Genomic DNA, 25,565 nt, shown 5'->3' on the forward strand with positions numbered 1-25,565 from the left:
AAGTGCTGTTCTGAGAGATGACCAGCTCTTTTGTAGTGGGAGGACACCCTGATACAGCCCTACAAGGGCCTATGGCTATACTTATACTTCTAAACACATTTATAAATGTCCTGGAGAAGGATATAAATTATGAGGTGACAGTTCATAATGGTACTGATTTATTCAGGATAAATAGAAAAGAAGGCTGATTGGACCCTAGTTATAACACTAGACTAGGTTACTCAGGGCTTGAATACCTTGGGATGGAGACGGTATAACCTTTGCTGGGCAACTGGTTCTACTGCTTGTCTCTCCTCATGGAGGCAATTTCTCCTTGCCTTCAGTCTCCTCTCCCACCATGTGTCACTGTCAAGAGCCCACTCTGCCATTCTAATGACCTCCTTGTAGGTACTGATAAACTGCAACAGGTCCTCCTGAAGCTTTGTTGTCCTCAGACTGAACAAGATGAGGTCCTTCAGCCTGTCTGCACCAGACAAGTGTTCCAGCCTCCTCACCATCATGGAGATCTTCCTTGCTGCAGTTCCCAATGTCTTTCCTATACTGGAAGCTCAAAACTGGATGTGGTAACTACGTGTGACGTAATGAATGCGAACTGGCAAGAGATAATGACTTTTGATGATAACTGGCTTTGTTTTCTGGTAATGCAGCGCAGGATACTGTTCAGAGTGTTTGCTACCAGGGTGCACTGATTGTCAGTTATTGAGCAGTTATTGGAAGAAGCAGCTGTATGCTCTTTTTCTGGTATAAGCTACAGCAATGTTTTCAGCACAGCAGTTGGGAAATACATATCATGCTATATAAATAGAAGTGGTTGATCTTTCTGTACCCAAAAATGCAGCTTTTAATGCTGACACACACATACATTACAATTGTGAAAGATGGTTGTATCTTTTGCATTTTGAGCATATTCTTTTTTAGCATGAAAGCTTATCTCTAGCACTTGCAACAGAAGGTGATGCTTCACCAATTTCAGGCATGAATTTCAGTGCCAGAGTTTTAAAGATCATCCACACGGACAAATGAATGCCAGCTGATCTTTAGTAACTGTCAGTGGGAGAAGTGAAATGTAATTTGAGTTAGTTCAGCCCATTATTGCTCATGTTTAACGCTAGACTCATCAGTCTCACATTAAATATACGAACTGGAATGCATGCAGTTTATCTCCAGCTCCATTCTCACAGAAGCTGAGAGCTGTCTGGTACAGATCCAGAAGTATGACTTGGATCATACTTGAATGGCTTTGGATGACAGATCCAAAAGTATGACTCTATGGAAGAGCTGGATACAAGATACCTAAGAATGTAGTGCAGTGCATCTCTAGAAGCAGCCTGTCTTGGCACGCCTTATCTAAACATGAGCCTAAAGCACTTCCTTTCCCAAATGAAGATGAAGAAATCTAGGGGATGACAGGTTTCTTTGGCTTGCCCTACCAGAGGTTGTATCTAGGCCATGCAAAGAGATGTGAATAAAGTTGATATTTGAAGACTTCTTCATGTGTTACCTGTTAAAAGGGAGCCCCTAGATATAACAGAATCCATGTGGTTTGTTGTCAGTTACTGAGTGGGGTGGAGAGGATAAATGCAGAAAGTGACGTTGGAAATGATTAAGAATTGCTTTGCTTAACTGGTTATAGCTGTTTAAAATTCTCAAACTCCTCTTTATTTTCTTCATATTTTGATGCAGCTGGTCAAAATGGACTGAGTGTCTTTCCCCTATAATGTGAGAATGTACTATAGTTGGATTTGAAATAGCTTCTCAGGAACAACTGTTACGACAGATCCACAGCTACTTGGCAGCTTTAGAGAGGGGCAAAGAATTTAAGGAAATAAATGTCAAGATTGGAAGCTCTGTTGTGTGGTTTTGATATGTGTGGGGTTTTAAGTGGCATGATCAGGGAATATAAAAAAATCTTTATTCATCGCAGGTGCGGACATTCTCTGCAGTGTCTTCACTGTCTTCTCAAATCAAACTTGGAGGAGCCCAATTTGAGCTCCAGTGAAAAATTCCTTGCAGAGAATTTGGGGTTGTGTGGAATATAGCCTGTCCTAGCTATTAATTTTAGTCAGCTCTTACTGTAGAGATGGATGGTGGCATGTGACACTGCTTTTTCATTGAATACCGAGCTTGCAGTATGGTTTGGTCTTGAATATATTAAAATATTTGCTCCAATACCATCCACAGATGGAATTTAAACAATACAGGCTTTTCTTTCGCTGAAGATATCAACGTAGCTATTTCAGTGTGACCAACTATGCTTTTTAATAAATGACTGGAAACGAAAGTTTACAGGTGACTTGGGGTACTGTGAACATATGTATATGTGCATTTGCTCTCTTCTAAGGATTCTTGAAGGAAGTAGAATTAGTAACTGCTAAGAACTGTATTTTCTGAAGCCACATGACTGTTGGTAGAGGGCTTCTTTTGCATATGCCAAGAGCTGCATCCAAGAAATGTATTGAAAGATTTCTTTTACTGAGGCATACTGATCCTAATTTGAGCTGTAAAATGAGTAAGAAACTGGCTGTAAGTGTATATGACAGTTGGGTTTGCATTTTTTCGGGGCGGGGGGGGGGGGGGGGTGGGGCGGATGGAATCTACTATTCAGTTTCCTCAGGCATCAGTATTAAAGAACAATCTTAATCAACTTAAGTGAAAATAAAGTAAAACATTCTGTGAGCACAAAACTAATTATTTAGGAGATAAGCGTTAGACCAAAGTGCAGAAAAGAATTGATTACCCTAAAATAGTAGATGTAATATGAAGTTAAGGTGTGGTTTTTAAAAGGGGGAAAAAAGAAAAAAAAAAACCATAGTGATGATCTCTAACAGTTAAAACATAGTTTTAGGGTAACTTGAGAGCTGCTCTGCTGGAAGCAATAGGGGAGGGCACTGTGGAGGGATTCAGTGACCGGAGGATAATGCTAAGTTACTGGTGTGAATCTTGGGTGAGTGTGCTGAAGTGTTTTCAGTAGAGAGGGGAGGTCTTAGAGCTGTTACATATAGCCATTAGACCTTACCTGGAGTACTGAGCCAGTAACTGAGAAGTATGAACTGAAGCTAGAACAAATGCAAACAAGGACTGTGGGGTTGGTTTTTTTCCTTTGTTTTGGTTTTTTTAGTAGAAAAATATTCTTTAACAAAGAGTAGTATGAGGAGTATGATCCCAGGATTGCAGTGTGACAGGACAGTGGAGTCTATTCTTCAGTTATCACAAACAACACATTCCTTCTCCCCAGTTTAACTGAGCTCCACTCTAAAAATAGTTAGGATGATAGCTTTAGCAACTCCCTTTAGAAAGCTGTTCAGATTGTGTGGTTAGAAACTCTTCAGGATCATAGATTTTGCTAACTATAGATTGAGACTGAAAAAAATTCTAAGCTTGCTTATTGACTTCTTTTGGTTAGTATGGAAGGCTTTTAATTTATGAATTCTCATTTGTTAAGATCCTAAAGCTTTCACTGATTAGCATTTACTTATTTATCTTCTTGCTAATCACTTGTAAATTATGTGAATTGTCAGTAATAAACAACTTTTTCAAATCTTTCCAAAATTGTTCTCAATTCTAACAGGAATAGAGAGATGATTACACCAAGATATACAGTTACGTCTTACTGCTGAGTTGTGAAGTAGCTGTCATCTAAAACTAGAAACACAACAGTTTGTGTTACTGGACAGCTCAAAATACCTCAGTTATCTCAGTGATACATTACAAGTACAGACCCACATTCTCATTGTAACCTTGTTAATGCAGATAAAATAAAGGTAGTCTCCTTTATTTGAAGCTACAAACAAGATTATAGTAATTTCTGTTCTTGTCTGAAGCTAATTTTTTGTTTTCTCTTAGTTAACTCTATTTTTTTTTTTTTTTACTCAGGGGCAGTGTTATTTGGGTCTGACAGATTTTTAAAGAATTTTACTGACCCTGTATATGTCATAACTAATTTTAGTCATCCATTTTTGAAAATTAGGTGTGTCTATCTGTAGCCTTGGTCTAGTTTCCAGAGGAACTGGAAACCTAGAGAGGACTCTTTTTCAGCACTGGCGTTGTGTTTTCTGATACTGACAAGACAAGTTGTGTCATAGTGCTCTGAAAACCCAAGGCTGCTCTCAGTTTCTTTTGTTCTTTCCAATTTGAAAATATACTGCAATTTTTATTAAGCTTTAATAAAATTATTTCTTAACAAAATTATATATTTGAAGGGCTATGTTCTTTATCAAACCCCTCTCCTCTTGGAAACATCCTTTGGAAAGTTGGAGTGGTGAACTCTTCAGATTAAATGCTTGAATTCAGAGATCTAGTTATGAAGTGTAATTTTCAGCATCTGTATTTCAGGTGTCACTGTGGTGTGTTGCCTGCACAGAGAATGATCTCAGCTGCCACTTCCAGACTTATGGCACAGCAATACTTCTGAGGGACCTCCTCAGGACAGTTTGCAGGCACCCAGGTGTCATGCTTGGACACTTGGCTGTGCTTTGTTGGGGTTTTTTTGTCTAAAACGTTGTGCTACACAACCAACCTTCCTTGTTTATTTTTGTTAGGTTTTCTCAAAGCCTGTCTTTCCTGATTGAATGATATGTCCTTTCCCCCCATGATTCTGCTGATTTGGGTCTAATATGCTTCTTCAGATGTAAAGTTTGAAGGAATACGGTCGCTACCCTTGCTTTCGCTTTCTCCTTTCACTTTGGACAGCTTTTCTGCTTTCGATTTTTAAGACTGTGTGTCCTTACAGGCAACAAATCTTTAAATGTTTGAGTAAGGAAATAGATCAGCCACTGTCCAGTGAAGTAATTTTGCAATTTCAGACAAGAAGGAAGTTCAAGCTCAGACTGAAGTAGAACACCCTCAGGGTGCTAAAATAATGAACTGCAGGGGCAAATAAAAAGCCAAAACAGCAAAACCCCCAAGCCTCCTTGTACAGGTAATAATGCAAACTCCCTTTCCTATTAAAAACTGACACAGTTTTGCTGGATTCAGTTGTTGAACAGTTGTATGTTAAGACTTGCTAGGTGGCTACTACTGTTGTGCACAAGCAAAAGAATCTTAACAGTGTCCTGAAGTAGCTCCTCAGGCTGTGATGTGCAGGGAGTCTATGTCCTGTGAGCCAGTGCACAGCACAGTCCGGTATCGACATGCAGCGCTGTTCACTGGGACTGCTCAGGTACTGGTGGAGAAGGGCTGCAGCATTACAGATCAGCAGGCATCCTCCTTGTTTCCTTTCTGACAGTCTCACATTTTTAGTAGGTGTCAGCAAACAAGATTAAGGAAGCAGTGTGGAGCTGCTGATGCCTCCCTCATCCACGGATAAATAAAATGTAGTGTGTTTTCTTTTTGTTTCCCACAAAAGCTTGGAGGGTTTAAACTGTCTTGTTTGATTAATTGCCCCCAAGATTTGCAACATACTTGTAGGTATTTTCATCTGCTCTATCTGTGTTGAAATTCTAACAATAAACCTTAGAAACAATGTGTTGTAAGTCATGCTGGGCTCAAGGTAGATATGACCTAAATAAGCTGCGTACCTCGTGAGGAGGGGAGTTGTGCCTTTGGCTTCTGATTGTAAAGCAGACGTGTTTGACCAGCTCGTGCTTGAGTATCCACTGTAGGCAGACTGTCTGGTGTGTAGTCACCTAGAATTCCTTTGGTTCAAGGTGTGATGGAAATAGTAAACATAACTGCTTACTTCTTTCCATGTATGTTGATAACTTACTCCAAAATAGATTTTCAAGACCCTGTCATATAAAATATGATTATCTTAGGTTATATTTGCCACACTTTGCATCCCTTTCACAACTCAAATGGGTTCAAACTTGAAACAACCCACCTACCCTTCCCCCAAACAATGAATTGCACTGTATGTGAGGCTGCTTTTGTCATTTCAGAGTAAAATTTGCTGGCCGTATAATCGATCCAATACCTGTTACTGTAATTAAACTATTCTTACTGGTTTACCTTTCTATTAATAAGATACAAACATTAAAAACAGTGTTCACATTTATGTAGGATACACTTTCGTTGATCTGGATTTGGTTTTACCTTGTTGATACTGGATTTTCTGTTTATTATTATTGTCATCTAGGCAATTTTCACAATGTAAGTGCAATGGTTTTTCTTTTCCAGATCTGTTTTCTCCTATTTGCTGTTCTCTACATAGTTTCCTACTTCATAATCACAAGATACAAAAGGAAAGCAGGTGAGCCAAACTTTTTTTAATGTACTCTAATTGTGTGTTTCAAATGAAAGGGTGATTCTTTTTCTGTCTGCCTCTGCAAGGACATAGGAAGAGCTTGATCTCTGATCAAAAGTTTCTCTGGCTGCAAGTGTATAGCAGACTTGACTGATCTGATTGTATATGCTGCCACCTTGCCCTCTGTTTGCTCCCTTTTCCCTTGAACCTTGATTCTTTTCTTTTTTTAAAATCCTTTCCCTTGTATGAATTCTGGCACTTCTCAGGCCTCTCAGCATCCCTTTTGATACCACTAGCCAAGGGAGGGGGTGCACTAAAGAACCTCAGAAGGGCATCAGGGAGCGCACTCTGCAACTGAGTGAGAATGGGTGGCCACAGAGGTGCTGTGGATAGCTGCAGTCAGTTGTTCTGTTATGACTCTATTGCCATTTAAACTGTTTTGAGAGGGAAGAAAGGGCAGTGTTTCAGTAGATGCTTCTGTCTCCCTTGCCTTTAGATTCTGTTTTTCTGCTTTCATGTCAGCTTTTCCAGAAGAAGTATTTCCAGGCTGTGTTCTAGCACCAAAATAAAGTTCAAAGCTTTAGCTGGTATAACAGTTCGCCACAGAAAGGAAGTGGCAGATTTCTTCAAAAAATCCCACTTTCACAGAATCACAGAATCACAGAATTATCAAGGTTGGAAAAGACCTAAAAGATCATCCAGTCCAACCATTCACCTATTACTACTAGCTCCCACTAAACCATGTCCCTCAATACAACGTCCAGTCAGATACAGTTCTTTTAGGGTTCTTAACCTGCTCCTTCCACCGCTGAAGTCTGATTCCTTGAGAATCCTGTTTTTCCTTTAGAAACTCTGGCTGAGTCTGGTCTGTAGGGACCCCTGTCATTTTCTTCTGTATTTCTTCTAAAAGCAAATAGAGTAAAAATCTGTATAAAAATGGCAGAAACTTGACTCTTGACAGCTTCCCTAGGACTTTGGTGCTTGGTAATAAATAGAGAGTCATGCCATAGAAGCATTCTTATTCATGATGATCTTGGCAGTTTGAACTGTGATGGAAACTTTACTGAGCTATAGGTGACCTGTGTTATGATAGAACTGCTGTTGTAGATGGAGTCATGATCACAAAATCATCTACAAGAAATTTTTATATCGTTTTTAGAAGTGCACTGCTTTAAACATAGAGTGCAGCTAAATGAATAGGGTGGATACCACCTTCTGATCTTCATGTGTAGTTTGGATACTACAAAGCTGCTACCACTTGGAGATACAGAAGAACAGGGAGAGGAAACTGTTTTGGCAAATGCTATGTAAAGACACTCCTAATTACCTTTTTGGCAGTTGATCTCTCCAGCTAGTGAGAAGAGCTGCTCTACAGCTGTCCTGACTTTGTGAAAACTTTGTGAACATTTAGTTAGGCAAATTTAGTAGCTGGGCTCTTCCTGATGAAACATGCTTGAAGAGTTAGCACTTCTGGAATTCTTTCAGGACAAATAGTTCACTGTTTCTACAACAAGCTCTTTAGCCAAAATGATTCATAAGAGACCTTGACTTAGCCTCTCAAAACATCATAAGATTCCCTTCAAAAAAACCCCATAAACAAGTGACCTGAGGTACTTTCACAGAATTGCAAAACAGCATGCTAGGGGCTTCGTGTTTATTTCAAGTGTGGGTGAGATGCTTAAGAATTTGGGTTTAGTCTTGGCTGCTTAAAATAAATTTGAGTTACCTTTCATGGAAAACTCGTGAGACTTAACGTTAGAGTTGGCTTTCTTATTCCAAATGTAGAAATGTATACCTCTGTGGATAGAGGGATATAAAAAATAAATGAAGACTATATTAGTGATTGACCTCAGAGTTAAATGTTAATGGTATTTCAGATTTGGAATATTAATTGAAGATTAAATGAACAAAAATGGTTTAAAATGTGAAATACCAGAAGGGAAGTGAGCCATGATATATTAAATCTGAAACAAACAAGGGCAATTATTCCTCTCCTTTCCTCTCCCCCCAGATCCCTGGGGGGGGGGGGGGGGGCAGGAATGAGAAAGGGGAAGCAACTGTGTGCCCATTGTTACTGTTCTGAGTCTGCTTTCTTGTTTAAAATCCCTAAGTATGTCCTTTGTTTTCATTAAGGAATTTGCAGTAGTAATTAGTGTGGACCCTGAGACTTGCTTGTACCTGGCCTACTCTCCATAGTTTGGGAGGGCTGTAGGGACAGTTCCCAGCAGCAGTTGTGGTAGCAGTCATCTGAAAGCTTGTTGGCTGTAGAGCCCTTTGGAAGAGGTTTCCAAGAAATTTTGATCTGTATATTTAAATAAAGTCAAATACTTTCAGAGTTATATTGACTGAAAAGACTTTAAGACTAGCAAAAAAACCAAAAGAGCATTTTTGATGACAACGTTAAAATATTGATGCTAATAAGTTGTTTTAGGAGTTATAAACTTTAATTGTTAAATTAAAATGATTCCTATGTATATACATTTTAGCCTGAGGAAAAATGACTAAGTATTGACTGTAACCTGCTGTAATTTAATTTGCAGATGAGCAAGAGGATGAAGATGCCATCGTTAACAGAATATCGTATGTATAGCTCTCTTTCTTTTGCAGAACACTTTTTCTTGACTCTACTGCTATAATAGGAATTCTGTATGCTTCCAAGGGAATCTCAGTCCATTTCAAATGTGACAGCAAGTAAATTGCTGGAGGCCAGAGGAAAAAGACTTGATGGAGTAGCACTTTGTGTTATGAAAGGCATGACAGGAGTCAAGGCAGTTTGGTCTAGGGCTGTTTTCATGTGTGGCTTTTCCTGGTAGGCATGAAGGTGGCCAGACAATTGCACGAAGACTTGATGCAAGAAGTGGATTCATTGCAACACCTGCACCTCAGTTTAGGACTCTAGAATGTTTATATGGGAGGTGGGTGTTTCAGTTCCCACTGCTGCTGAAGGAAGCCCTGTCAAGGGAGGCAGGGGATCCTGGAAAGAAAGTTAGCTCACCCTGAAGTAGACATCTGTATTTGATCACTTTAAAAAAGCTTGAAAAAGAATAACAAATGGAAGAGAAACACTTACCAGACCTTCTGGTCTGTCAGCAACTCTCTCTTCTTCCTGTTCCTTTGCAAAGTTAGATGTTACTCTCTTATTTAAATATGTCTGAAGATTTGCAGAACATCTGTGAGCTGTTGCTGCCCTCTGAGTTATGTGATTTGCTAAACTATGTGGACTTGCTACTTACTTACTACAGTGTTCTTAGCTCTTCTGTGGTGGTACTGTCATCTGCTTGGAAGGAGAGCTCATTGAGTTTTTTATTGATTTATCTTGTACCCTGGGAAGGTGCCGAGTACATTGCAAAACGTCCGTTTTCAGTTGTGGATTTGTGGCAAGCTTGAATGATGTACAAGATGATGTAAATCCTAAGTGCACTTCTCCCAGTAGTGTCTGGTACCAATATTTTTTTAAAATTTCAAACACTTATTTGCCACAAGGTCTAATTCACATCAAGAGAAAAACAGATGCCCTTAAATACTATGAAGCTCTTTGCCCTCAAGTAGAGAGCATCTCTCATGCCTTTAAGACTACAGTGAAGGCTTTTTTGGATTGAATGACTTTTTCATAGCAGCTGTGGTCTTAGTCTGGTTCTCAATTTTTCAGTGTTCAAAGAGTAAAATTTGACTTGTTAGCTCCCTGCATCTAGTTTCTAGTTTAGTTTTAAAGTTCAGTGAGTATTAATTGTAAATACTGTGTTCTTCACGCAAAAACTGTGTAAGACAAGATTAGCACTTCCATCAGAGTAATAGCCTTTCATTGAAAGTGTTGTGCTAGATCCAGAATGTTTGTTCTTTCAGCCTAAGCTTTCCTGTTCCTTAAGTGTGCATATTATTTTCAAAAAAGCAATACCTGTCAAAAATATACAGATTGATGTTTCTTTGTATGGCATAATTTTCCAGACTTAGAGGTATGTGGGGGCTGTAGCACCTTGAAAGCTTGTGGTGTGTAAAGCTTCACAATTCTGACTTAGAATACTTAGTTTCTTTTATTTAAAGATGTTTATCTCAAACTGACAACAAAAGCATATAAGAATATTTTAAAAATAAAATGTCACCCAGACTTTCTCCTGTGAATTAAATATTGTGTAAATGAAAAAATAGATTTGTAAACCATTAAGAAGAAGTAAGATCTGTATAAGCAACTTCCTGACATTCCTGTTACAGGGGTGATCTAATGAAGTTAATCTTTTTTTTTGTCATGCAGTTTTGGAGATTACTTCTAATTTGATTCTATCATTGGATTAGTTCTGTAAGAATGTTTTTGTTGGTCAGTTTTTTTTGAACACAGTTCTTTTTAATGCCACAAGGTGGCATTTGATATAACTTGTATTTGGCATCTAAAGAGAAGTAAGCTCAAATATCTTAAACAATTCTGGCAACTTATCTGTGTTGACTTTATAGGTATCAGAACCCCCTAGGCTTGATGTTAAAATATTTGTTTATGTTTAATTGTATTTACTTTACACAATAATAGTTTGGTCTACTTTAAAAAATTTTAGTAAGAATGTAGAAATGTTTTTTTTTTATATTCTGAATATGTATGCAGGAAATGCAAACTAAAATAGGAGACTTAGGAAAAGATATTCCATAAACTCCCAGCAGTTTATCCTGTGTATGACTTTGGAATTGAATGCATGCACGTCCCAAGAGAATAATTGTGGTAGTTGAGATAAAAATGAATTATTTTTACTGGATTCTGTAAACTGCTTGGTATTTGAAATTCGCTTTTTGGAAGGGAAATACTGTGGAAATTGCAGTTCCTTTTGCCTCTCTACAGTGTAACAATAGGTTGCCTTTAGACACTGATTAATAGGTAGGCTAACTACTTTTTTCCCCCCTGTTCAGAGCATGTTGGTGGTAACAGTGGTACATCTCTTTAAATTTCAGGCTGTTCTTGAGCACCTTCACTCTAGCAGTTTCAGCTGGTGCAGTCCTGCTTCTACCTTTCTCAATAATCAGCAATGAGATCCTGCTTTCTTTTCCACAAAACTACTATATTCAGTGGTTAAATGGCTCACTAATTCATGGTTAGTACTCAGTGTAATGTAATTAAAATGGATGTCTTCATTATATGTGCACAGATATGTTCTTATTTTCAAACTAATAACTCCATTTTCATTTCAGATGCCAATTGAATTGTTAGTATGCTTTTGGGTAGTTGGTTTTGTTGCTTTGTGATGCATTGCAAAAGTCTGTCTTAACTGTTCTGTTGGGGTGGCTTTAATTATGCAGACTTGATGGAATTAAACCATATTCACTGCTTTGAATATTAATGTAGAATAAGAACCATTAGAAGCTAACTCAAAAACACACTGTGCAAACTTCTTCCTCGTGTGTTAACACAAGATTCATAAGCCTGTCCGTTTATGATGATGCATACAAGATTGTTCTCAAAATAAAAATGTTTTAAGAAGCTTGCTAGCTATGAACAGTTGGGGTTAGAGGGTTAAATTCAGTTGTTAGTGATTTATTTGTAAACAAGGGAAACTCTAGAATATGTTACCAAGTGTGTTAGAGGCACGATGAAGATGAACTGTTTCAAGGAAAACAAGGTGTAAGGGAAGAATATTACTTGTACCTGTAGTGACAGTGCCTTGATGTCAGGCAGAGTGAGTTTTGCATGCTTTCCAATATTGTTTAACATGCTTATGGCTATGACTTGTCTAATGGATACTATTAATTGAAAAAAAAATTGGACACTTCAATGTCTGAAGAAAATAACTGTTGGAAACAGGACTTTCTTTAGTAGATTTGGCTAGAGAACGAATATGGTACCTTCATTATGTGAAACAATGGATTTAAACTGAAAGAAATAATTTGTAAGCTAACTGCTTTTTTTCTCTTCTGGTGAAGAGATAGTAATAGGGCTTTGGAAGGTTTTTCTCTGAAAAATGGACTCTTTTCACTAAATGCCTAATTCATGATAGCAAGTTCGTGAATTCCAGATCTGTGGTAGTGGTGGGGTTTTTTTTTATAACAAATCAGATGTGGATAGGTAATGACAGGAAGTAATTGTCTGCTTTCTTTCTGAAACCAGTTGAGGGTTTTTAAAACCCTTGAATAAAGAGAAGCTGACAGTAGGTGTGGCAGCCAATGATGACTCTAACTGTGGTAACAGAATAGTTTAGAACCTGAGAAAAGTGAGGAAGGAAAACAGTAGTGTAAAGACACTAGATTTTGAGAGTAGACTTTGTCCTCTTCAGTAAGGTCCCACATACGCATTTCCTGGAGAATGCTCTGAAGGCAAAGGGAGCTGGGAGAGATGCTCACTCTGAAGGATACCCTTCAGGCGTGGTAACATGGACCTCACTGTGCAAGAAAATGAGCAGGTATCATAGCAGTTTGTGGCTTAATGGGGATTTATCTCAGCCTCACACCAAAGAAAGGGAATGTGTGGAAAGCAGAAGTAGGGATGAAATGACCAGGAGGGCTGCAGAAATATCACCTGGGTTAATGTCCTGGTGTGGAATTCGGAAAGCCCTGCTGGATTTGTAATTGGTGAGGGGTTTGCATAGAGCCAGTTTCTCCACTGGGACGTGCAGTGGGAAGCCAGAAGCAGTATTTGCAGGGCATCCAGCAACAGTTCTTGCCAGTGGGGATAGTTGAATGCTGGAAAAAGTTCTCCAGAGAAACCAGGAGATCTAAATCCTTGGAAGTTTTCCAAAACTCAACTGGCTAAAGCCCTGAGCAACCTGATAGCACCTGCAGTTTAGCTGTGTTAAGCAGCAGATCAGACTACATGACTTCAGAGTTTCTTTATAGTTGAGTTGTTCTGTGATCTGTTTTGTCACATGTCGTGGGGGTTTATTAATTTGGTATGTCTCTTGGAAGGAAAAAACCCCCAGCTAATTCTCATTTTTCACACAGATTTAGCTGCTCAGACAGATTTATGTTCTTTACTCCCAGGCATTAAAATATAATCCTTCCTTCTGTGTCAATTAACTATGATAAAGAATTGCAGGGAGTGAAAATTGTATAATAGCCAGTGCAGAAATGTTTACCTAGAGACTTGCTACAGTACTTGAGAAGGTGTTGGTTAGTTAGAAATCTGTTGGGAAAAGTAGCTGCCACATAGGAAGGCCTTTCAATTTCCCAGTGACCATATTCTGATTTTAATGTGATAATCTTTTGGAAGTACCACTTCATACAGGCACACTATAACTTATATTTCATAAATCCATTACTAATGGCTAGAGGTAAATTCAGCATCTTGGTGTTTCCAAGTTTGACTGTGTATTGCAGAGCTTACGCCAGGGGTAGACAGGAGTGAACTAAGCCCAGAATTACCTCAGTTGGTGTGAAGACTTCTGAAACATCACATTTTTGCAAGGTCTTCGTTTACTGCAGCCTGACAAAATCCAGTGTAGTTGAGTTCCAGACCTTACCTTGGGGAGCTGCTCCCTCTTGTGGCCTTCACTGGGCTTGCACAGCACCGCTGCCCTGCTCTGCCAAACTGCTCCATGGAAGGCCATACCTTTTTCAAGGTGGCTATGAAATACCTGGCCGAGGATGGAGAGCTGATAGTGCTGTCACAAGCGCTGCAGTTCAGGAAACGTTCCTATCTCCGTAACGCTCTGTCTCACATAGTCTCGGTGTGTGGGTTGCTTGCTGCTCTGCAGATGTTGTCAGATGGGAAAATTCCCCTTGCTTTACTGCACTTTGGTTTTGTTAGATTTATCAATTACAGATCCAGTCTGAGGTACTTGAATGTAACATTAAAGGTTTTCATAGTGTAGAGAGTTGAACTGGTTGTATCCCGTAGAAAAACAGAAAATATTTGCCTCTAATTTTTGAAACTAGGCAGGAAGCCCATACCTGGATCCAGGATAAACACTCAGCTAATGCGTGTTGAACGGGACCCAGAAATACTTGGACAGCTGGGTGTTCGCTTGTGCTGCTGGGGATGCAGCCACCAGGTGGGGGTAAAACGTAATGAAACTGCAAGGAGAAGAATTGCTGGGGGTCTCTCTGTTTGCCAGGGAAAGACTTAATTTTTCTGTTTTATTAACTTGCTTTATAGGAGTATTCTTGGGTCACTAGAAATGCAAAAAAAAAACCCCCACCCCGAATTAAAACATTCCAATAGACGTCTCAAAGCTCTTAAACATGTTAATATCTGCAAGTCTCTCATGCAATTTTATGATGCAGTCAGTGTAGTAGTTTCTAAGTCTATTTTAATTTGATTTCTGAACGATCAAATTAGGGTAAAATATACAAGGCCTCCTTCTCCTACCATATATTCCTTAATTCCAGGAAAATATATACGTGTACATGTATAAATGTATACAGCAGTACAGCACTTCTCATAACGTTGAGTTATGTTGCAGCTCAGTAGCTCAATATTCTGTAAATACGGTTCCTATCAGTTGCTAAAGTGTTAACTTCTGGGTGTAAGTTCTTCAAAATCGCCCTAGATGTGCACTGCTCCCCTTTGATGCTCTGTGCATACTGTGCAGCTCCAAAGCGCTGTTTTATACACGTATACGTACAATGTAATAGAGCTACTGCAATTAGGACAACCAGGTATTCAGCTTTACATCAGGTAACTGAATGTGCTGTCTTCAGTTAGAGAAAAACCCACTAAGACCCCTATTCCAAGGTAGTAGTATTTCTACTTTAACACTGGTGTCTTCATATGGGGTGGGGGGGTGGGGAGGAGGAGGAAAGGAAAAAAAAGGGTGCAGAGACTACTTGAGTTAATGTACCTCTAGTTAGGGCTGTTAATGACATTCTTGCTGATGTTGCTATGTGTGAATGTTCCTTGAATGGTAACAGGAGCTTCCTGGCTAAGCCAATTCAAAAGGAAAAAATCCCCCTCTTTGTTAACTGGAGTTTAGCCACCTTTAGGCAGCCTGTTTTCTTTAGCAATTGAGTATTATATTTCACGCATCTTTTGGAATTTTCTTGTTTTGTTTTCTGTAGTTTATTTGGGTAACTTTGGTTCTTGGTGCCCTGGTACTACCACTTGCTGAAGAAGTAGATTTCTTGGCCCCCTGCCGCCTCCTTCCCACCCTGTTTTTATTTCTTTGAAATTTAATTTCATTTAAAGAAAAAGGAAAGCATTTTTAAACTAGTTTACATTTGGAACTAAATACAGAGATTTCTCTGTAATGAATTCCCCAGACATTTAGTAAATGTCTCTTTCCTTCCATATTCTTTTCAAAATGGAAATTTCAAACATGATGATGATGAACAAGCCTGTACATGAGAAGAAATAAACAGAGCTGTTCAAATTTTCTTATGGGGGATGTTCTTTTTTTGGATCTCAGGTGATATAATATAGTCCTGTAGACTTGTGGAAGTGTGTGTGTTTCGAGGAAGGTGGGGCTCTAAGCCTCTCTTCTCTCTGCTGCAAAATAAAAGCTGTGTTTTCAGGATGCAGAACATGTGGCACTTGTTAAAACTGTAGCTACGCTAATGCTGAATTGCAGGTAAGCTTCTACTTTTGTAAAGAACTACTGCAACCTGCACAACTCCTGATAGGATGATGGTGGTTCACGTTTATGCATCAGAAACTGGAAGTGCTCAACTTAACAGATCTTAATAGAGCAGATACCCTTAACAGAGATCAGTTACCACTTCAGGTTGTTTTCTAAATCTTTTCCTTTCCTGCAGTTGCCACATGTGTCTTGCAGATGTCCAGGTTTTAGTCAGTTGTTGATTTTTTTTCACCTAGATCATGAAATGGTTGAGGTTGGAAGGGACCTCTGGAAATCGTCTAGTCTGACCCCCCTTGCTCTAAGCAGGATCCATTAGGCTGCTCAAGGCAGTGCCCCCTTGTTTTGAATATGTCAAAGGATGGAGGTTACAAAATCTCTCTGGGCAGCCTGTTGCAGTGTTTGACTGCACTCTCAGTATGAGAAGTGTGTTTTGTTGTTTTTGCATTTAAGTGAGGTTTTATTGTTGTTTTCAGTTTGTGCTCGTTGCCTCTTCTCACTGGATACTGCAGTGAAGAGCCTGACTGTTTTCCTTTCCCCAGTCCTCTTTTCTCAAGGCCAGACAGCTCCAGCTTCCTTAGCCTCTATTTGTGTGATAGATGCCCCATTTCATTAATCATCTCATTGTGGTCCTGTGCTGGACTTGCTCTAGTATAGCCATGTCTATTATGTATAGAGGAGTCCATAGCTGGATGCAGTGCTCCAGATGTGCACCACAAGTGCTGAGCAGAGAAGGAAGATCATCTCCCTTGATCTGCTGGCAACAGTTCTCCTAATGCAGCCCAGGATGCTGTTGGCAACTCTGTGGCAGGGGCACAATGCTGGCTTGTGTTTGACTTGGTGTTCAACAGAACCTCTAAGGCTTTTTTTGGGATGATTCGTCCCCAGTGTGTGCTCTACCCATTTGTCCAGTCTGTTGAGGTTCAGCTGAATGACAGGCTCCCTATTGTGTATCATTGGCAAACTTGCTGAGGATCCATTCTCTCCCATCATCCAGGTCATTAACGAAGATGTGAAACCCAGTATTGGTGCCCTAGGGTATACTACTGGTGACTGGCTTCCAGCCTGACTTTGTACTGCTGGTCACAATGCTTTGAGCCTGGAAGCTCAGCCAATTTTCAGTCTACTTACAGTTACCTAGCCCCTACTTCATGAATTAGTCTAAGGAGGTTGTGGGAGATGTTGAAAGTCTTACTAAAGTTGAGACAAACAACATCCACTGCTCTGCTCATGCCCACTGATCCTAACGTCTCATCATGGAAGGCTAATGTTCCTGTTACTGTGGGATCTTCTTTTAATTTGGAGGTGATGGCACCTGTATATTGCTGGGGTTAAAATCCATGATTTGTCTTCAGTTTCTCTTGAGGGGAAAAAAAAATGGAAGGAAATGAGTATACAGAACTGAACTTTGAGATTCAGTGGTGGTAGTGAAATACTTTTTACAATTTATTTGAAGTGCCTTGAGTGAGACATTGTGGAATTAGTCCACCTGAATTTGCAGTCTGTCTTCCAAGACAGTTCCTGCTGTTCCAGTTGGTTTCCAGTTTTTATTTGGAGTTCATTATGCAGAGAACTAGGTCTTTTTCAGCAATGACCTGTAAATAGCTTGGCTTCTATTAAGCTTATAAGTATACTGCATTGTTACATGTAAGGGAGGAAAATGTAACATCTTTAACTTGTAAAGCTGAGAAACTTACAATGTACACTTTTTCTTGTTTGTTACAGGTTTATGGAATCTTGCTTCTCTTTTTTCAAATTTATGTTTGTTTGTGTTGATGCCCTTTGCCTTTTTCTTCCTGGAATCAGAAGGATTTGCTGGCTTAAAAAAGGTAGGAAAATACTGTCAAATACAAAATAATTACAGCATGTATTCCATTTTCAGCCCTTGTTTCTAATGCAGCTAAAATTGCAAATTTGGATTTGGTGCTGGGATGTGTGTGCTTACATGAATGTTTGTGTACAGAGATGCACTCTTGCACAAGCAGGTGAAGTGAGTATGTAGTGTATGGCTGTGAGTGACCTTAAGGAAAAAAGGCTTTGAAAAGCCATGTATATTGAAACAAAGAGAATTCCTTAACTCGTCTTGTTTTAGTAATGAAATAATTTAATCAAGTTGTGGGGTTTATTGAGTGATTTTTTTGGGGATGCTAAAAGAGGAAGCTTGGTAAATACACAAGAAATAACTAACAAGGGAAAGAAACACAGGCTTCTTACTGATTGAAGGGTGATTAAGAGATGACCCAGAGAAAACAAGCTTAACTTGTGAATTTTTAAAATTAAAACCATACCAAAAAAAGTTCGAGTTGTCAGTGTTAACAATAATGTCTTAAGAAAATTGTCTTAAATGGGTAGAGAATACCTACGAATATTCAATTAAGTTGAATTTATTCACATTGAGAGGCTGAATATTTCAGCAATGTGTGGAATTTGGCTAAATTGTTTCTGAACAGTAAGATAAATTATAAGTGAACTAAAAAGATGTAATGGAAAGTTACTATAAAGGGAGGCACAGCAAAAGAAATTTCAAGTTGTAAATATCAATTAAGTTAAACAGCAGTGACTGCCTGGGGACCAATTGTAGCACATTTTCGTTAATCTTTATCATCCAGATAATTGCACTTTTGTTTTTAATGATGCTACACGTGAGGGAATTCCCCATCCTTTGCATGGCAGTTATTAGAAAGCAGAGAGTCTGGAAAAGTGGTCTGAAATCAAGAAAATTAAGTGCATTAAGGATGGATGTGAAAGGCTAGGGGGTCATTCGTTGGTGCATCACGTGCAACAGAAATCAACAAGGGGATGATTGTGGTGGGAAGGAAAGCTCAGTTCCTGGTTGTGTTCACAGGAACGTGGCGTGGGGGGTGATGAAGAAATCTTACAGCAACTTGGTTTGTCTTTTCAGTTTTTGGGTGGAGGCCGTGCAGTTTTCCTTTTAACTCTTATGTAGCTACAGCTACTATATATCTTTTTTTTTTTCTTCTAAACAAGATAAGTTAACTGCATTTAGTGGTGTTGGTGTCTCCTACAGCCTACCCAAACCCAAAGATGTTCTCCCTTGACGTTCCATGTGTGGTACTACTGGTGTGTTCCCTTGACCTTTAGATTTCTGCTGGCTACAACAGATGCATTATATATCTCAGCTACATTAAACTTACGCTGTACCTAAAATTTGAATAGTCACATTAAAACTTTTAAACTTATGGTACTGGCTATCAGTAAGTCCCATTCAAGATAAACAGGCTGACCATTGTATGTTTATACTTGCAAACATTTGTAACTCTAGATGAGATAGAAACATAATTGTCAGGAGACATGAGGAAAAAGATTGTTGTTACCACTTTGGAGCAATTTCACTTCTTTATGGGGGTAGATGAGGTCAAATTTTAATATCAAACCCCATCTATTGTGAGGAGTGTGTCTTGTGGTGATTTGTTAGTCTGACTGCTTGGATGGTTTTGGTACAGCTGAGAAGCCACATGTGACTTCTAGTACAGGTACTCAAGGCCTTTATTTGAAGTCTGTTTTACCTGGCTGCTCTATTTAAAAGTATCCAAAATGGATGTAGATGTACAGAAGTTCATGAGAGCTGATGAGATGCACCCCAGAGTCCTGAAGGAATTGGCTAATGTAGTTGCCAAGCCATTTTCCAGGATATTCAAAAAGTCTTGGCAGTCAGGTGTAGTTGGTAGTGACTGGAAGAGAGGAAACATCACAGCCATTTTTAAAAAGGGTAGGATAAAGGACCCTGTGACTGACTGTCAGCCTCTCCTCTGTGCCTGGGAAGATCATGGAACAGATCCTCCTAAGAGTTGTGCAGAGACACATGGAGGGCAGGGAGGTCATTTGAGACAGCCAGCATGGCTTTACTTGGGGCAAGTCCTGCCTGACTAATCTAGTAACTTCTTACAATGGAGTGACCACATCAGCAGACAAGGGAAGAGCTACTGAAGTAATTTATCAGGATTTTTGCAAGGCTTCTGACACGGTCCCCCACAAGATCCTTCCCTCTAAGTTGGAGAGATGGATTTGATGGGTGAACTGTTCAGCGTATAAGGAATTGGCTGGATGAGCACATCCAGAGGGTGGTGGTCAATGGCTCCAAGTTCAGGTGGAAGATGGTGACAAGTGGAGTGCTGTTCTGATCAAACTCTGCACATAAACTGTTCTACTTTCAGTTAGGACTATATATATTTTAAAGAATTACATCACACCGTAGGGTGTTCGGAATCTGGGAAAACTGGTCCTTAATTCAACTCAGGATGGCATGTAAACTTTGTAGTTTTAGAATCCATGAAGGGTACTTTACACCTTTTTAACTTTCCTTAGATTTTGGCACATTGCTTATCACTCTTCAGAGAAGATGTTGAGAATGTGATTACCTTGTTGAATTATCTTGGTCTTTAGCAAATTATTTTGGTTGCGATTATAATTGTTCAAGTTCAGTTTTTTCTCATTGTCATATTTTGTCATTCTTCACATCATACTAATGGGCCAGAGAGAGAAACATCATTCAAATGCTATTGCTGTTAACTGGCAAAATCTGATTTTACTGATTTAAATTTAAAAGAACATTTAATACATTTACCAAAACTTGTAGCATTTAAGAAAAGAGTGATCTACTGTATATGTAAGGGCATTCAATAAGGAGGTTTGGCACAGGATATGAAATCTTCAATCTTTCAGTTGGGAGTTGGATCCCAGGAATAGAGAAAGCAGTTGGTTCTAGATGCTCAGTTTAAGACTTGGATAAAAAGAAACTTCTAGTGGAAGCTTTTATGCAGTTCATCTTGCATTTGTCATAGAATTGCCTTTATTATAATGAATAAGTTGGTCACTTGAGCTGTGCACAGTTGAGAGATGTATTTGAAGGTGTTCATGTAAGAATTGCTTGTTGGATTTTAATAGAAGAAGTTCTGAATACAAATGGTTAGAAGAAGTTCTGTTCTGAAATGGAATGGATTTCTTATTTTGTTTGTAATGGATTTCTTTGTTCAGCTTGAATTGTGACAGTAATTTTAATCATTATCACATATGGGCCTAACCCCCAAAGATTTTAGCCATCTGTTTGAATGTTTATTTTAGATTGTGTTAAAAAAGTTGATTTTTATCTATTTACTGTAATGTGAACTTTCTGCAGGCTATGATACTACAGATAATATAACTTCTTTCTATGGTCTGGTAAGGAAGTATTGCCCCCTTAACTGTTCAAGTTTCATGAATCTGAATGGGTTTGATTAGCCATCTTCCAATTTACTATGGCTTTTTTTTTCTTGGTTGCTAGTATAATTTCTAAATGGCACATGGCCCCTCTTACAGACTCTTTGATTCCCTAGGGCAAGAGTTTAAAACAACCAAGGGCTTGCATATTGTGCAGAGGAGAGAAATAAGGAAATTAGGCATTCACCATGGACGGATGCAGTGCTGTACTGAAAATCAAACTGATTCTCTGCCTAGTTTTTAATTACAACCATAATGTTAATTCAGAAAGGGCATTTTGGGCCTGAGGGCCTAAGACCATACCCTCTTAAAGAGCTTAAGTGCTCTTCCTTGCTACGGTTTATTTCTATGTAATGGCAATTGCAGACTTCTGTTATCAGAAAAAGAATGATAAAAATAATAGTGCTGGTGTATAACTTGTATATGTTTATGTGCCATGTGTGTATTTATGCAGACAGATGTGTTTTCATATACACGGGTGAATCGGGTCTCTCAAGCTATTGAAGAAGTTGGAGCTCATTGTGATACTACACCTTAGGCAGTGCTAGTAGCTGAGCTGTTGGAGTACCTGAAGTAACTGTAATCTCTTGTGTTGATATTAAAAACTTGCTCAGATCTTTGGATATTCTTGTCTTCCTTTGTAGAGTCTGTGCAAAAAGCTGCATTTCTTGTTTAGATACCTTTTCAGTTGTCGCTGGCCTTCTCGCGTTCTGTAGTGCACAAAGGTGTCAACCAGGCTTCATAATGTCAGAATTAACCTCACTTCCTAGCATTCTCTTCAACAGAAAATTGTGGTTTTTACACTTGAGCATCTGTAGCTCACAGCACTAATGCTTCTGTGTGTGATACAAGACTGCACAGAAAATTACGTGTGTGCTGCTGCATGAAGGAGGCAAGCATCTTTTGAGGAGATAATTGCTATACCTTTTCTTGACCTTAGAATACACTTTCTCTTGATGTAACTTCAACTGAAATTTGTATTTGTTTGAAGTTGACAAAGATAAAGATGTTTAGGAGTAATTTCCTTGTAAGAAAATACAAATAGTGCAATTTACCGCCGTGAGAAACTGGAATAACTAGGTATTGCATAATCACGAGTGTCGAGTTTTAAAAAGGGTTTATGAAGTATTTTACCTTAATACTGATCTTTGAACTTGAAGTCATGGCATAAAGTTTAACATGAGCGACAGCAACATCCTGACCAATTATCCAAATTATCCAGACATCCCAAAATGTTCAGAACACAACACACACAGTCTGTGGATTAAGAGGTTAACTCCTGGAACATCAAAAGAAGTGCATGATAATAAAAACAAATAGTACAAAAATTTGAGGTAACTTCCTTGCTTAATTAATTAGGTAGACCAGGTGGAAGCGAAGAGGCCAGAGCTGGTGCTCAGAATGTCTATAAAGCTGAGCAACATGACAGCACAATGGAGGAGGAACAAAGATTTTTTTAATATACTTCTATCCTGTGTCACAGTTTGAAATTGTCCTGGTTTATGTCCCTTTTGGCAAACTTACATAAAAGTGACCCTGTACTGTATTTTATGACCAGATGACTTTTTTCCCAGTGGCTAATTTGTATCAGACCCCCATCTTAAAGAGACACAGAAATGAGTAGGAAGTCCAAGCCGGTTTGTCTCAATGAGCTTTCATTGCATGCTTTCATTATTTTTGCTCGTTTTTGCCACTGATCATCCATAAATTGTTGGAAATGAGTGATTAAGGAAGTGCTGCTTAGTGTTAGTGGCACATGCACGTTCTTGGTATGGTTTTTTTTTGTGGGTGAGAGGAAATCGCGTACTGCACAAACAAGAAGGAAAACTCCTGCTGGGAACCTTTCAAGGAAATTTAACTTGCATAATGTTTTGATCTTGGTGTTTATTACAGAAAATAAGAGTAATATTTCACCAGCTATTGTTACGTGTCAGCTAGGCTCTCCATCTGCTTGCCTGTCCTTGATACCTCTTCCCAAGTTCTCATTGAGTTTATTTTAATAAAAGCACCAGTTAAAAATGTAGCTGTTTGTTCATACGCTTCAGGCAGGTGAGATGGACCAGTGTTCTGAACAGTTTATTGCGTAGTGTTTGCTACTGTATAAAGATTTGGCTGGCCTGACTGCAAAGTTGTGTGGGTGGTAGCAGTTGCAGCTTAGCCTGTGCAAGTAAAACATGCTACAGAGGTTTCCTTCAAAATAAATACATACAGTGGTTTCCACTGTTAAAGGTGGATTTCTTCCCTCTCCCTCTTTCATAGGAGAATAGCTTTTGAATGTGCTTTTTAAATAAAATTGTTTATTTGGGGACTGAAGTGTTGAAGCTTTGCAAAAATACAGTTACTAGCATTTTCTGAAACTGCTGGCTTTGCCGTAAAGGTAAGTTGCTCTTAACTTGCTGAGCAGCTATGGTGTGTACATCTTCCATCACCTCAGAATTTGAATTGATTTGGTACACACTGTAGTAAAGGCACTGACCTTTCCTACTCATGTTAATATATAGTAAGACTGAACTAAGCTAGCTAGCTAAACAGTAATAAACATATGTAAAATGTAAACCTGCTGCTGCTTCCTTTAACGGTGGATATGGAAGTTCTACTTTCTCTGTTTTTCCACACAGAAAAGCTGTGCTCCCCGGTTCTGCCATGTGCATGGTTAGGTCTCTGGTTTAGGTGTAGAACACTGTAAAGTACATTTCAGTATGTGATGATGCCAATGTAAGAAGTCTGTTCAAAGTTAGTTTTGAAGTATTTACTTTTAGACTTTTGCTATCCTCAAGAAGTATTCCATGGAAAATAACTGTTTCTACAATATAAAATACTGGGGAAGGTGGCTTGGAAATCCTTTCCAATATGAGATTATCTTTAATTAAAACCAGCCTATTTTCTAAATTTGTCTTGATTTTTCTGGAAAAGTGATTGAGAGTGCAGGAGTCTTGAACCTTGTTTGGAAACAGCATTTAACTTCATGTTTTATGCTCGTATGTACCTCCGACTGCAATACCCACGGGCCACTGTGTGCAATGGCTCATCTAACAGTCTTGAGGTACCCTGTTAACAGCATATGTTTATTTGGCATTTAAGCTCATATTTATTTGTCTATAAAATCATTCAGCATGAACTGAGACTTTACTGCTCTGATCTCCATGAAATGTTTACTAGTATGTAACCGAATTACTGTACGCTGTATTACAACCCATTTACTCATTCCATTAGTAATACCAGAGACAAAAGTTGTTTAATCAGTCACATCAAAGGCAGCTGTTTGGTTTTGTGTTTGACATAAGCTAACATCTTAAATTCAGATATGAAGTCCAGTTCTTTAAGCTGGAGTCATTTAAAATGACACCACTTAAAATTTATTAGACTTTGTTGTTGTTGTTTAGAAGCAGGTCCTGATTATTCTGGGATTCTGATTTGGCAAGTAGCTTGACCAGAGTTATTCCTCCTCCCTGTTAAAGTAAAAGCATTCTTACCTGACTGTTACACAAACCCATAACGTAGTGTGTAAGGTAGGTAGTTAAGGACTGTATTTAATGGTACATCTTGCATTGAGAGTGGCACATATCCAGACTCTTTGTATGCTTCGTGCTTCTGTTGGAGTCTCAGAATTAGCATGTATACAGCTAAATGTAAAGAGTGTTGTTCATTTGCAGCACAGAGGACAGGCACATCTAATACTAAATTTGAGAAGAGCTTATGGAAAGGCAGGAAATGGAAGGTAAGGTTTAGCATACTTGTTAGTGTGTCCCATTGAGAAGCGTCTACACCAAGCTCTGAACACATGTTAAAACTATAGTTACAAACTATGAGGTCCTTTATTTGTGTTTCTGCAGAAAAAAAGACAATTTTTTGTGTTACAGGTATATTTCAGCAAGTTAGTGAAAAGAGTTACATGAGTGTGTGGCCTCTTTCCGAGGACCTGTGATTGGAAAATGTCACCACACTAGAGACTAGTATGAGACAAAAATAGCTTTGCCTGTAAAAGTATTGCAGGGATGTCTGGCTCTGTCCTTTCACAACGACTGTAAGGCAAAGTTAATGACAGTAAGAATGTGAAAATTACTTGACAGTTATGTCAAGGAGAGGTTGGGAATGCTGGTTATATTAATTTTTGTATTACAGTTTAGACTTCTTTGGTGTCTGTATCTAGACATTAAGGAACAGACACTGCAAGACAGCAACTTTAAACTGACTAACATGCCTGTATTTTTCAATGCAGGGCCTTGTCATGACAGACTCTAGATTTCGGTGGTTAGGATAGGGAAACTTTTGTGGGTGCTGAGGAAGAATGCCTTAATGTGAATTGCTATTGTAGCTGTCTAAAACACACGGTTCTGTAAGATGTCTTGTGTAACTCAGTTCGTGCTACATGCAAAACCTGTCCTTTTTATTAAATTACCCTAGGGAGACCTATGACAGTTCAGTATCCAGGACAGATGAGAGGGGAGTAAGTGGATGTTGGTTGTTGCACACATTGGATCAAGATGTGATGAGATGTGACCTGTGCTCCGTTTCATTGAAGTAGTTAAATGTCAGTTGGTAAATTAGACTGTACCTCTTCTAAAGAGGCCTCAGTGTAAGTAACAAAAATTAGAGTAACCAGAGGTAAGTTCCCTTGGCATAGCATTTCAGCACTACCTGCCTCACTGCAGCTTCACTAGCTGGGCAGTGATTCAGCCTTTCAG

General features: G+C 38.9%; 1 protein-coding gene across 1 annotated transcript in view; it reads left to right on the plus strand.

Moving 5' to 3' along the window:
* Positions 1 to 25,565, plus strand: part of LMBR1 (limb development membrane protein 1) — a gene marked incomplete at its 3' end in the record, with an annotated part of 63,817 nt that overhangs the window by 9,465 nt on the left and 28,787 nt on the right. The window contains exons 2-5 of the mRNA XM_084260407.1: positions 6,115 to 6,187; positions 8,722 to 8,761; positions 11,114 to 11,253; positions 17,389 to 17,492. Of these exons, the coding sequence (XP_084116533.1) occupies positions 6,115 to 6,187; positions 8,722 to 8,761; positions 11,114 to 11,253; positions 17,389 to 17,492 (357 nt within the window). The remainder of the gene's footprint in view (positions 1 to 6,114; positions 6,188 to 8,721; positions 8,762 to 11,113; positions 11,254 to 17,388; positions 17,493 to 25,565) is intronic.

This window comes from Gallinula chloropus, assembly GCF_964237585.1.
Source record: "Gallinula chloropus genome assembly, chromosome: 2".
NCBI lineage: Eukaryota > Metazoa > Chordata > Aves > Gruiformes > Rallidae > Gallinula > Gallinula chloropus.